The following is a 14,206-nucleotide window of genomic DNA, read 5'->3' on the forward strand; positions in this document are numbered from 1 at the left end:
CCTAACGGAAACAGTAGGTGTAGGTAAGATTTGGTTCTGGAAATGTTAGTTAGACGTGCTCACAGGATAAATGCCCAGCAAGTAGTAAGTTCTGTGGATCTACTCAAGAAACTGGTCCAAACTGGAGACAGTCATTTTGAAGTATGGGCCACAAAGTCATGAATATTATTGAAGCTAACCAGAGAACACTGGTATTTTGTTGTATAATGGGAAGTGTACCTACAGCTCTTCCTCACTTTCTCAAGACCTTCGCTCTGCTGTGCTCCATCAATCTACACTCTCTACCAGATCAGTGCCCAGAGACCATCAACACATTCTCTCCCCCAACTCACGTTCTGAGCTCTGCTCCCACATAACCCAAGCTGTAAGGCTACCTCCCTTTCTTTTCTCAAATGCAGCCAGCTTCTGCTATTTTCTCACAGCTGCTTTGGACAAGGTCACTTACAATGGCCACATTCCCACATCCAAAGGATTCTGGATTTGACTAGACAATTTGCCAGCAAATTCACCATTCCTTCCTGCTTTAAGTACTATCTCCAAAGAGTTCAAGGAATCATGATCCAGGCTTTCTTGCTATCCCACTCATTCATTTTAACAACCCTAAGAAAATATCAACTATCTGCCAGATGCTTTTCTGGTGTATATGACAAACCAATAAATAATCTAAATCTTTGCCTTAAAAAAATGTGTGTGTGTGCACACGTGTGAATGAATGTGTGTACATATGTACACACAGGGGCCCTTGGAAAACAGAAGAGGGCTGTAGTTATAGATGGTTGTGAACTACCTATGGGTGCTGGTAATGAATCTGGGTCCTCCGGAAGAGAATTAAGTGCTCAACTTCAAAACCATTTCTCTAGCTCACCAAATTTCTGTTTTTGAGGAACTTCTTTTTTATTGGTATGGGGGAAGACAATAAACATAAAAAATAATTATGTTAAGAGTTGATGAATAAAAGGGAAGCATGAGGAGTGCTTAAAGTATGTATGTGGGAGAAGACAACTGAAAATTTGAATATGGTGGTCTCTGTAGCTACCAATTTACCGGCTAACAGTGGATACAACAGTGAAAAATAATATAACAGGAAGTAAAGCAGCAAGGAAGGACACATAAAAACATCAGGTGAAGACTTGAAGATCACCAAGTTTGCCTTTTTTTTTTTTTTTTTTTTTTTTTTTTTTAAATCATGGAAAATGTGAGTCACTACAGAGTTTTGAGTTACAAGACATGCCTTATACTAATCTGGTTACTGTGTTAGGGGCTAAGTAGGATAAAGTAGAGGAGAGATTATGATGGTTTATATTGCATAACCTTATAGTACTGCTCAGAATGAGTGGCACATTTTGGATGCTCTGGGGCAGAGGCAGCACAGCTTCCTGATGGGTTATGTGGGGCGAGCATAGGGTTAGGTGCTGAGAAAGCAAAAGTGAGTGGACAGAGTGGAGTCATTCATTACCCAAGATGTGGGAAAGCTAGAGGTCAGCAAGAGCATTGACTGCTCTTCCAGAGGACCTGAGTTCAATTCCCAGCAACCACATGGTGACTAGCAACCATCTATAACTCCAGCTACAGGGAATCTGACACCCTGTGCAGGCACCAAGTACACATGTATTGCACATACACACATTCAGGCAAAACACCCTCTCGTAATTGTGATCCAGCTTCCTTTGAGTTAATCAGGTATGTCGGGATTTAGTAAACACTGTCTTCCCACTCAGAAAGTCATCTTTTGGATGTACAACCCTCATTTATTGTTATCTATTTAAAAGTCACCACCCAAACAAGGTCACCTCTGACCATCTCCATTCTGCCCACCTGTTATCACCCAGCCATCTCCCTTTCCTTTATTAAGACAAAAGTTCCTTAAGAGCAGATTATGTCTTATATATATGGTTTGTATATATATATATATATATATATATGTGTGTGTGTATGTATGTGTGTGTGTATATATATATATATATATATGGTCTGTATCATCTGTCTTTCTCTACACACAGTGTCTCTATATATCTGGCTAGCTTCAAATTCAAGATCTTCCTTCCTCCGCTTCCTAGGGCTAAGATTACTAACATGTACCACCAAACCCAGCTCCTGGATGATAATTCCACAAGAATCAAGATCTGTGAATGTCTTAGTTCATCATTATTTTCCTGGAGTCCTTCAGAGGATGAGGTGTTTAATAGTTTGCTGATGTTTGCTTAATTAATATATGGGAAAGGAAGCTAAGAATGAAAGCTAAGAATGGTACTGAGAAGCCGAGAAGGAAAATTTTAAAGAGACAGTAAATTTACTGCTCTTAATTTGACTCTGCTACCACCACCTTGGCTTCATGGACATTGTGTTTTGGAGGAAATGTTTTTAGGAAAGCTTCCTAAGTTGGAGAATAAAAGAATGAGAAAAAATTTAAGTATCCCTCTTCACTGTAAAGTCATTTAACATAGCCACCTTTAGAAAGATCCCTATTTCTTCGCTGGTTAACAATCATTAATAAAGATGGTGACATAAAGGCCAATTCTCATTAAAAAAAAAAAAAAAACTTGGTGATTACAGCAAAAGCTAAAGTGGGATGTATGGTTGTTATTGTTACAAGAAATAGTGTCCAGTGGGAAGATATCTGTTCCAAAGTGCCAGTGACCTAGCTGAAGGTCAAGTTGTAAGTGCCTGGCAAAATACCACTGAGAAAAGGGCTGCTTGAAGCCAGAATTAAAGGGACACTGACTATAGTTTCACCTGAGGAGATAAAGGAAGAATGAGTAGAGTGTGTAGATCTACACATCTACCATTACTCCAGGGCACTTATGTCTTCCATGTCAACGAGTTTCTATCAACATGATTCCCTAGCTATCAATATGTTTAAAATCAGTTTGGAGACTGATAGTAGAGATCAGCAGGCTTTTAAATACACATGGAACAACTATAATATATATAAGTGGAATTTGCTATATTGCTCAAGATCAAGAGCCTGAAATTTAACATCTGAAGCCACATCCTAACACTAAAGAGTAGTCCTCAACCTTCCTAATGTTGCAGCCCTTGACTCCAGTTCTTTATGCTGTAGTGACTCCCAAACATAAAACTCTTTTCACTGCTACTTTGCAACTGTAATATTGCTACTGTTATGAGCTGTAATGTATATTACAGGGATTGCATATCAGATATGTTTGTAAAATGGCTGTCTGATCCTCAAGTACAACTCACAGGTTGAGAACCATTGCACTAAAGGATATTATTTAGACAGTCTCTGAATTATTTTCAATAAACTTCCACTGTTAGGAAAACGTATCAATCTAAGATGCATCACAGTCAGGCATGGTACTTTACCATTTCAGAGGCAAAAGGCAGAGGGGTCAAGAATTGAATCAAAGACAACTAGGTTATATGTGATCTAGCCTCAAAATTTAAAACAAACAACAATAAAAAGATGCTTTTCAAATTCTCAGGGGATAATCTCTGATGAAATCCTTGTTCTTAGGTTCTCAAGAATCGCACAATGCACTTCTGATAAGTAGCAATTTCTTGGAGGGAGGGGAATGCTTTACAGCTAGCTACATTCTCATCTGTCCCCGCTGGTGAGGTAGAACATGAGTAAATATACCCTAAGAGTCAATGCCAACCTCCACCTTAAATTTCTTTAGAATAAGGAATAAAGGAAGAGGGCTTTAACCACCTTGACCTGGAGCTGGTATACTATGTAGCCAGACTAGAGGAAATGTAGATAAGAGTATCATGGTTTTATCACAGAGATGATAAAACCCTGACAAGCTGAATGAGGAGGCACCTGGAAGAGTACTACAAAGCAGAAGTTACTGAAGTCAGCTCTCCACTCTAGGCCCAGGAAGAGGCAAGGCAAATGCTCACACAGACATACATGCAGGCAAAACACCAATGCACACCTACCAAAACCAAACCAAACCAAAAAAAACAAAACCCACATACTGTATGCATGCACAAAATGCTCAGACAATAAAAATTATTCTCTTTTTAAAAAAAAATTAGAGAGCTAGAGAAATAATTCAGTAGTTAAGAGCACTGGCTGCTCTTCCAGAGGATCTGGGTTCAATTCCCAGTGACCATATGGCATCAAAGAACCATCTATAACTCTAGTTCCAGGGGAATCTGATACCCTCTTCTGGCTTCCAAAGGTACTGCATGCACATGGTACACATGCATGCAGGCAAAATTATATACATAAAATAAAAATAATCTTTAACAAAATAAATTTCTGATTCATAGCCATAGAGTTCTACTTCAAGGCAAGGAACACCGCATTTTTTTCTACCATGATGAACACCAAAATGACTTTCTCCCAATGTCTCTGTCACCTAGTTTCCAGAAAAGTTCAAAGTACAGCGTTGTTGATCAGAAGGGACTTCAATGCCAAAAATTTCATACTTTTAGAGCCCAAAATGTGAGGTTACCAAAAAATTATTTTAAAGAAAAAGAATTTATATCCTGTATCTGTATAGATGGGGCAGAGAAAGAATGGAAGGAAAAGGAAATAGTTTTCTGTTATTTTTTTCTCTTAGAAATGACTTCTTTAGTATTGTATTTATCTAGAAGTATATAACCTAGTTCTATATAAAAAGCAGCTAACAGAGAAAAATGTTTATATATTTACCTTAATCACAAACAGAACTTAATTCCCAGAAGAGCTCCCAACTGATTAATTGAACTAAGGGGTCTATGTTGTTGTTTTGAGGGGCATATGTGGAAAGACAAAAACATTCTTCATTTTCTGTAGCATTTACTCCTGTCATTCCTACTGACAAAGCATGCCTTTCCTGGTCAATTAAACCTCCAAACTTTGACTATTTTAATTCTTTTAAATGAGGTTACTTCTCCAATTCTATAAATTATAAACACAAGTAACTGTTTGGTCAGGCAATTACCAAGTACCACCACCTACAGACCATAGACTGAGCATCAAACAGTATGCTTACATAAACACAAATGGTAAGCCACTACCCACAAAGATAATGTGGGTGGTCACATTTACTTAAAAAACAGGTCAGGGTAAATGTAGCTCAGGGGTAGTAAATGTGTCTAGTAAGGTCAAAGTACTGGGTTCCATACCCAACAAAGAAAAACAGAATCAGTGCCTTGTTAATCTAATAATTTGGATTTTTAAAATTTACAAAGCCAGCCAGTTGGTAGTGGGGGCAGCACATGCCTTTAATCTCAGCACTAGGGAGGCAGAGGTAGATGGATGAGTTTGAGGCCAGACTGGTGTACAAAACGAGTTCCAGGACAGCCAGGGTTGAAGACAGGGTTCCACAGAGAAACCCTGTCTTGAAAAACAGAAACAAAAAAATTCACAAAGTCGTCTCTCACAAAACTCCTTATTTTCTAGTGTTTAAATGCATAGCTTTTAAAACTGTGGTCGAATATCAATTCTTTAGTAATTATTTTTATTATTCTATGTGTATGGAATATACACACGTGTGTGTGTGTGCAGGTGCAGGTGAGGCATTTTCATCTATGGCTTTCCATCTTACTTTGTAAGACAGGGTCTTGCATTGACCCTGAGGCTCATTGACTAAGGGCTGGCTAGTAAACCCAAGGATCCTTCTTTTTCCACCTTTTAGAGCTGGGATTATAGGCATGCATCAGCACAATTTTACTTATTTTTAAATATTGGTGCTGTCGATCTGAATTCAAGCCCTCATGTTTTCAAGGCAAGAACTTTATTCACTGAGCCATCTCCCTAGTCTTCTTAGTAATTACTTTATGACTTGCATTTTATATCTTAATTTCACAACCCCAAAACTGTCTATATAGGAGAATTATGAGTGGCAAGTTGGTCCCTATGCTACTTAAATTTCCATTTCAATCTGGACAAACAATATAAAATACATGTAAATATGCTCTAAAATGTTGGGACAGGGGCTGTGTATACTCTATCCTATTCAGTGGTAGAACACTTGTCTAGCATACTTGAGGCCTTAGGTTCCACCCTTGGGGTGGAGGAGAGGTGTGCTGGGAAGAACTGAGGGTTGAGTGGTGTAGGAACAAGGTCACACCATAAACCCACATCTCTAAATCCTACTATTTTCAGACATGAACTCACTAATTCATCAAATTCTTGAAAGGTGGCAACTACGATCGTCCTTGGCTATTTTTATCAAGTGAACATAATCTAAGTAACATTACCCCTTTGGATATGTAGCAGTTGGTTGTGACCATTTGCCAAATAGGTTGGCTAAATGGTCAAGCAGGACAATTCAAATTGGCCCAAAGAAAGGGGACACTGTTAACAAGAGACTTGGCTTCTGTGCTCTTTTCTTCCCCGTGTCCACAGGCTTTTCCAGTTCGCCCAATTGTGGTTTTCCCAAACTTTTCCTTCTTAGAAAGGCTCCTAAAGGGCACTAGATTAAGGAAACATGATTCATGACAGCACGTACATTTTAAAATAGGGACGGGTCAAAGCAAACAGACTACAATCGGTATAACTGTAAAAGCAAGGTCTGCGAACAAGGAAATCTTTTTCATGCTCGTCTGTCCATCATTCCTGTGCTAGAGGAAGAAGAGTAACTTAAAATGTTTCTTTTCTAAAAGAACCTCTAAACAATCTTGATGCACACTATAGCAAATGTTACCAAGCCATGAGGTTAAGCGATTAAAAAGTTACCATCTGTCCTTAGCATGAGAAGCATAAAAGATTTAGTCAATAAGCTATTTTTAAATACCTCAACAAACTTAAGCACTCTGCTATCATAAAGAAAATCCAGTAGTTAAAACTAACTTCAAACTATAATAAACCTCAGAACGACTCAAAACAGGTCTCAAAATCCTAGATCCAAGCTCAAGTGCTTGTTCCAGCTTGTCTGTCACTTTCCACACCAACGTGTGTGTGTGTGTGTGTGTGTGTGTATGTGTGTGTGGCAGAGGCCACCCACACTCAGCCTAAGTAGATCTCAGGTCTCCCAAACCTCCCTATTTCCGGTTTTCGTCCTCCCTCCCCCCTCCTCCCAGAAACCTAAACCAATTAACTCTAATGAGTCAATAGCCAATAAAACAACTCCTAAATTACCTTTTCCCAGTTTACGAAGGCCGCTACGACTAAAGGGATTGGTAAGAGTTACGGTGGAACTTGCAAAAGACGGGTGAATTGTTGAGATAATTGCTCTTTCAATTCACAAGGTCTACTAAGCCTTTCTTGTGTGCAGAGAGGCCCTTCAGGGTAGCAAGACCGGAAGTCGATGCAGGTATTGTTGACACAGTAAAACAAAACAAAGCAGCCCTCTTCAACAAACCACACCAACAAAATACCCACACCACCAAAACAACTGCCCGAGAGCACGCTCACCCCACCCCACCCCTCATCACGAGCCCCGGGAGGAAGAGAGCGAGATGGCCACGGCGAGAGCCCCGGGGAAAAGGTCGGGGCCCGGGCAGTGCTGCGTGGCTTGCGGCCTGCAAGCCCGAGCTCGCAGGTGGGGCGTGCGGGAGGCGACGCGGGGTCGGCGTTTACCTGCGGCGAAGTGGAGCGGAGTGGACTTCCTGCCAGCCGTGTCGCGGCTGTTCACCTTCTCGGGCGTCACTAGCCTCTTCACTCGCTCCACGTCCCCGTTGCGGCAAGCCTCGAACAGCTCGCGGGCAGACGGCTCTACGGCCTCGGCCACCGCGCTCGCGCAGGCCGCGCCCCCGCCGGCGCAGCGGCGACCAGACATGATCCTGGCCGCCGCCGCCGCCAGCAGCAGCGCCAGCAAAGGCAGCAGGAGCCCCGGCCCCGCGAGCAGGAGGGCGAGGCCCCCCGCAGGAGACGCGCTCAGGGCCCGGGCCGCTTGGCTCCCCGCTGTCACCAGAGCCGGCGCAGTCCCATGGCCGCGCCGCCGCGCGCCCCCTGCTCGACTCCGTGACCCCCGGCTGCCCCACCGCGGCGGAGGCAGCGCGAACCCGCCCGCCGAGCCCCGGAGCGACGCGGCGGCGGAAGCAGCCGAGACCACTCCCGCCAGCTCGGTCGGGTCCTGGGAGCGCGCGTGACGTCAGCTCGCGCGTGCGCACTGGCTGCACTCCGGCCGGGCCGGCCTGGGCGAGCGGGGCGGCGCGGAGGGGTTTGTGGGAAATGTGCAGCGAGCGCCTTTGGTTGTGGGAAGGGAAGGGGCTTCGGCCCACCGCCATCTTTACGGAGCCTCTGCTGAAAACGGCAGGGCTCCCTGTCTTTTCTTTCCCTTAAAGCACACACCTTCCAGGAGGAGTTTCAGTGAGCCTTTGCAAGTTTTGCTCCGGGCATGCATCTTCTTTTGGAAGTCGTAGTGTAGGAAATTTCTGGGTTTTTTGCTTCCATACCTGCCTGTAGGAGATTCCTGCTCCCCACTCCCTCTCTCGTTTTCTTTACTGTGTCTCTTCACTTAACCGTCGCATCTGTTTTTGTTTTTCTCGGAAGCCTTTCCTCAGAAACGGACTCGTTGCTCTTACTGAGAACTTTGGATGAGCGGCCCTAAGTCAAGAAAGCGATGAAAGTTAATTCTAAAGCAACAATTGGGGGGTGGGGTGGCTCTGATTAGCTACATTTCCCATAGTAAATGATTAGCTCAGCGCTGACTAGAGAATCTATATATAAATCAGTATTGTTACCGGATGTGGCCGAAGGTGCCGGTACATTGAGCGTGCACGTCAAGAAAGTTTTTTGAAGTTTTTTTTTTTTTCTTTAACCCTGTGATCAAAGAGTACAAGCGCACAATTCACTTTTGTGTTTAAGGTAATAGTGACATCTTTGTGTATGATCTTGTTTCAGAAACCCGAAAGAAAGGTTTATATAGATTTTGCTCTCATGGAAGTGCTGGCCTTTGTCATGCTGACAAGCATTTCCCTCAGTGAGTTTACTTTACTTAACCTGTTTTCAGGAAATCCAGTTTTTGTTTGTGAGTGTTGACTCACTGCTGTGGGAGAAAAGCAGGGTACACTTTTTAAAGCATTTTAGTCAATGGGAGCATTGTTATATGTGTTTATTGTAGAACTGTGTTCTTTAGTGTATTTTTAAATTGATACATCTTAATAAAATAAACATTCATGAACATACCTAAGGATTAGAACACTACTGATATGATTGTGCCGCACATTTCTTCATTTCATCTACTTGCCAGATATATTCCCAATTCTTTTTTATTTAATAATTTCTGCCTATGCATTTGCTTCCAATATATGTATCTTAAGCAACATCATGCTGGCACAGCAAACACTTTACCTACTGATCCATGTAGCATGGTAAATAAAGGACCCAGAGACTGATATTAGGGTCAAGCTTCAATCTGAAGATCAGACAAGGAAAGCAGGCCGACACTAGCTCTTCTTAGGTGTACCTCAGCTCAGACCAAAGGAGCAATCCTCAGACTTCTCCCTACTTCACTGCTGGGATTAAAGGTGTGTATCACCATGCCTGATCTCTATAGCTTGAGGGTGGGTTTGTTTTCTGAATCCTCAGGCAAGCTTTAATAAATCATAAATAATATATCATCACAGATCCATCTCCTACACCCCTGACATTTTTTTTTTTAAAAAAAACATCATATATGATTTCTAGAAAAATGCAGTTGAAAACCACATTAGGATGGCTATTCTAAAACAAGCAAACAAAAATAACAAATGTTGATAGGACAAATTAGAATCATTTTCCATTTTTGATGGGTTCATAAGTAAACTGTATTCATTTTAGAAAACAATTTGGCAGCTCCTCACAAAACTCAACATATTGGGACTGAAGAGATGGCTTGGTGGTTAAGAGTACTATCTGTTCTTCCTAGGACTTGGTTTCAATTTCCAGAACCATAGCTCTAGTCTCAGGATCTGTTGCCCTCAGCCAGGCAAGGGACAAGTTGAGGCTACAACAGAGATGCCAGGATGATACAGATGCCTGTAGAAGAAAGCTGTAGGCACAGAGTGAAGTTTTCTGAGAGAGAGGCTGTGGATGGCAGAGCTGGAGGGGAGAAGCCACCTTTGGAACTCAGGTGATTCTGTCACACATCCACCATGTAGGATTTAGAGCTACAGAAGTTGGTGTTTGCCCTGCTGGCTTTTATTCTTGTTTTGTCCCTAACTTTCCCTTGTTGTGTCCTGTTTCTCCATCTTAGAACAGGAATGTTTACTCTATGGCATTGGGTATTGGGACTTTGTAACTTAATTTTTAATGTTATAGGGGCTCATAGTTAGGAAATTGCACTGAGGCTCAGAAGAGACTGCTTAGAAACTGCTGTGTTAGGACTGTTAAAGTCCCCTGCAGGGACTTTTTAGGTAGGAATGAATGCATTTTGAACCATGAAAAGTCTGTAGGTACCAGGGACAGAATGTTCTTTGAATGTGAAACATCCCATACGGTCATGGATTTGGACATTTAGTCTCCTGCTAGTGAATGGTGTTGATGGTAGAAGGTTGTAGAACATTTAGGAGATGAGTTCTCACTAAATGAAGTGGGTCACTGAGTGTTGTGGAAAATTATTTTAAGGTGTGTTGCTTTTGTTAATGCTGAACTTGTTTAACTCTGTGACTCTGAGATTCTTTGCCTGTCTAAAACACCTGGTGGTTTAATAAAGAGCTGAATGTTCAATAGCAAGGCCAGAGAAAGGATAGGCAGGGCTGGCAGGCAGAGAGAATAAATAGGAGGAGAAATTTCAAAAGGGGAGGGAAGAAGGAAAAGAAGAACAAGGAGAGGAAGATGTCAAGGGCCAGTTACCCAGCCAGCCAGCCACAGAGCAAGAGTGAAAGTAGACTAGACAGAAGTAAGGAAAGAAAAAGCCCAGAGGCGAAAGATAGATGGGATAAGTTAAGAAAAGCTGGCAAGAAACAAGCCAAGATAAGGCCTGGCCCTCATAACTAAGAATAAATCACTCTGTGTGTGATTTATTTGGGAGCTGGGTGGTAGGCTCCCAAAAGAGCAAAGAGCCAGAGAGAAAAATGGAAGAAACCAGCGACAGCTGAGGGTGGCCTTGAGCTTATACAAGCCCTACTTTCTGGTCTTTTCTCTGCTTCCTGACTGTGGATGCAGTGTGACAGCTGCCTCTAGTTATAGCTACCATGCCTTCCCCACCTCAGTGAACCATATCCCCCGCAAAACAATCCCTTCCTCCCTTAAACGATTTCCTCTTAAAATTTACAGTATTTTTATTAATTTTTGAGTTTCATAAATGTGTACAATGTACTTTGATCATATTTACCCCTCAATCCTAACTCCTGGAGCCACCCCAACTCCTTCCAACTTTGTGCCCTCTTTTGCTTTGTTTTTTTTAATATTTAAAAATATATATCTACATATATGACCATATATAGTTACATACATATAACTATAATTATATACATAAAACAGTATACATGCACATGCATATATATGTTCACACACACATACATACATACATATATATGTATGTATTATTCTTTTTTTTTTTTTTTGAGGCAGGGTTTCCCTGTGTAGACTTGGCTGTCCTGGAACTTAATCTATAGACCAAATTGACCTCAAGCTGACAGAGATCCACCTGCCTCTGTCGCCTGAGAGCTGGAATGAAAGGTGTGCACCAATATCACCCAGTTTAAAAATATTTAAAAAATTATAACGTAATTACACCATTTACCCCTTACCTTTCCTCCCTCCAAACCCTCCCATGTACCCCCTTGCTCTCTCTCAAGTTCATGGCCTCTTTTTCTTTAACTGTTAGAGAGAGAGAGAGAGAGAGTGTGTGTGTGCGCGTACGTGCGTATCCCTAAAATATATAAATAATACCTTCTTAGTCTGTATAATGTTACTTGTATTCATATGCTGTATTTTCTTTTTCTTTTTCTTTCTTCCTTTCTTTCTTTCTTTCTTTCTTTTTTTTTTTTTTAAATCTAATCCACCAGTCCAGTTTCTGCTGCCTACACACTCATGGATGTGGGGCTATCCACTGGAGCATGGTTGACCTAACAGGGAGGTCCACAACTTTTTGTTTGTTTGTTTGTTTGTTTTTCAAGACAGGGTTTCTCTGTGGCTTTGGATGCTCTTGTAGACCAGGCTGGTCTTGAACTCACAGAGAATGCTTGCCTCTGCCTCCCAAATGCCCAGCTGGGAGGCCACAGTTTTAAAGAAAACTCTCTCCTTATCTAGAAGGCACCAATTGTCAATAGCATTTCAGCTAGGGGTAGGGTTTGTGAGCCTTTCCCAATGTGACTGTTGACTGACAGCTCCCAGTTCTCTTGTGCAAGTCTTCTGCAGGCAATCACAGCTGCTGTGAATTCAAGGATATACAGTCCTGCCATGTCCAGAAGATGTTGGCCCCAGTTCTTCCTAACCTTTCATCCTTAAATCTTTCTGCTCCCTTCTCCATGATGCCCTCTGAACCCAGGGAAAGGGAGTGTGATATAGATGTCTCACTTGTGTTTGAACACTCCACAGACTGTAATTTTCTGCACTTTGAACTATTGTAAGTTTCTGAGTTAATTACCATCCACTACAAAAAAGAAATTTTTTTTTCTGAGAGGTCTGAGAACTGTACTAAACTATGGGAATAGATATCCAAATTTAGAGGGCAGTGTGATACTGTGTCCACTCAACAAAATAATAGAAATAATAGTAGTAGGCTTACTGGTGGGGCCCATGAGCTCTTCAACTATGTGTTTTTGGCCAGATTTATAGTCCCAAGAATGTGTTTCCTCCTGTGAAATTTAAGCAGAAAGTAATTGGGTTATCCCCATAACAGCTGTGCCACTATTACACCCATGGGCATATCTTGCCATGCTGGTAATTATTATGGCTCACAGACTGTTGATAACTTTTCCTCCTAGCATCTGGCATAGTGCTTTCCAGTTTTATAAAAGCCAGAAGGAAGCTTCTTGGTTATTACCAACTTGATTTCTCCATATGCCACCAAAGTGTGTGATACCTCAAATAGGATCTTAGAATCAAGTTCTGGTGGGCAACCAAGAACAATGGCAATAGCTATATTATTTTGGGGGCATCTTCTGGGTGGTGTTGTATGTCATCTTGACACAAGCTAGAGTCATCAGAGGAAGGAGCCTCAGCTGAGGAAATGCCTTCTTGAGATACAGCTATAATGCATTTTCTCATTTAGTGACCAATTGGGGAGGGCCCAGCCCATTATGTGTGGTGTCATCCCTAGGCTGCTGGTTCTGGGTTCTATAAGAAGATGAGCTGAGCAAGCCATGGGAAGCAAGCCAGTAAGCAGCTTCCCTCCATGGCCTTTGCATCAGGGAACTTGTCTGGTTTGAGTTCCTGACCTGACTTTAATCAGTGATGAACAGAAATGCTGAAGTGTGAGCCAAATAAACCCTTTCCTCCCTAACTTGCTTTTTGGTCATGGTGTTTTGTCGAAGCAATAGAAACCCAAACTAAGATGAGGGGCTCTGGGATATTCCCCTTAACTTGCTTCTTGTCAAATATTTTGTCAAAGCAATGGGAAAAGTAAAGAATCCTCAGGACTTAATTGCTTTTCCCAAAACCACTCATTTTATTTTTTGTTGCATTGAAGATTAAGTTTCAAATATGAATTTTGAAGGTGATGCTATTACTCAGATCACAGCACTATCTCTTCCTCTATTTATAGTTACTCTTTAGTAAAATGCCTATTTGTTTCCTGTCCATTTTTTACTGTTTGCCTTTTGTTTGCAAGAATTCTTCATATATTTTAGCAACTAATCCTTCATCAGCTGCATTTGTGGAAAAATATCTTTTCCCAATTTGTCATTTTTTTTTATTTTCTCAATTCAAAAATGTCTTTCTCTCTCTCTCTCTCTCTCTCTCTCTCTCTCTGTCTCTCTCTCTCTCTCTCTCTTTTAGACAGGGTTTCTCTGTAGCTTTGGAGCCTGTCCTGGAACTAGCTATGCAGACAAGGCTGGCCTTGAACTCACTGAGATCCACCTGCCTCTGCCTCCTGAATGCTAGAACTAAAGGCATGCACCACCACTGCCCGGCCTATGTCTTGGTTTTAATGTAGTTGAATTTATAATATGTTCTTGTAGAGTGTGTGCCTCTGTTAAGGATTCTTTATTACTCCAATATCATAAAGATAAAATTTTCTTATGGTCTGACACATTCATGTAAAGATATAATTTCCATCTGGACTGGCAAAATGGCTCAGTGGTAAAGGCTCTTATTGTCAAACCTGACAACTGGAGTTTAATCCCCAAGTAGAAGGAGAGAACCACCCCCAGGCATTATCCTTTGACCTCTATGCCTGCATGCGTGCCCTTGCCTCTTAAACTAGCAAACACACAAATAAAT

General features: G+C 41.7%; 1 protein-coding gene across 1 annotated transcript in view; it reads right to left on the reverse strand.

The window, feature by feature from the left end:
- Tnks2 (tankyrase 2) overlaps nt 1-7,972 on the reverse strand; it is a 55,827-nt gene extending 47,855 nt beyond the window's left edge. The window contains exon 1 of the mRNA XM_051199574.1: nt 7,475-7,972. Coding sequence (XP_051055531.1) covers nt 7,475-7,673 — 199 coding nt within the window. The 5' untranslated portion in view covers nt 7,674-7,972. The remainder of the gene's footprint in view (nt 1-7,474) is intronic.
- Nucleotides 7,973-14,206: the final 6,234 nt, after the last annotated feature.

The sequence above is a fragment of the Phodopus roborovskii genome, unplaced genomic scaffold, assembly GCF_943737965.1.
Source record: "Phodopus roborovskii unplaced genomic scaffold, PHOROB, whole genome shotgun sequence".
In the NCBI taxonomy this organism is placed as follows: domain Eukaryota; kingdom Metazoa; phylum Chordata; class Mammalia; order Rodentia; family Cricetidae; genus Phodopus; species Phodopus roborovskii.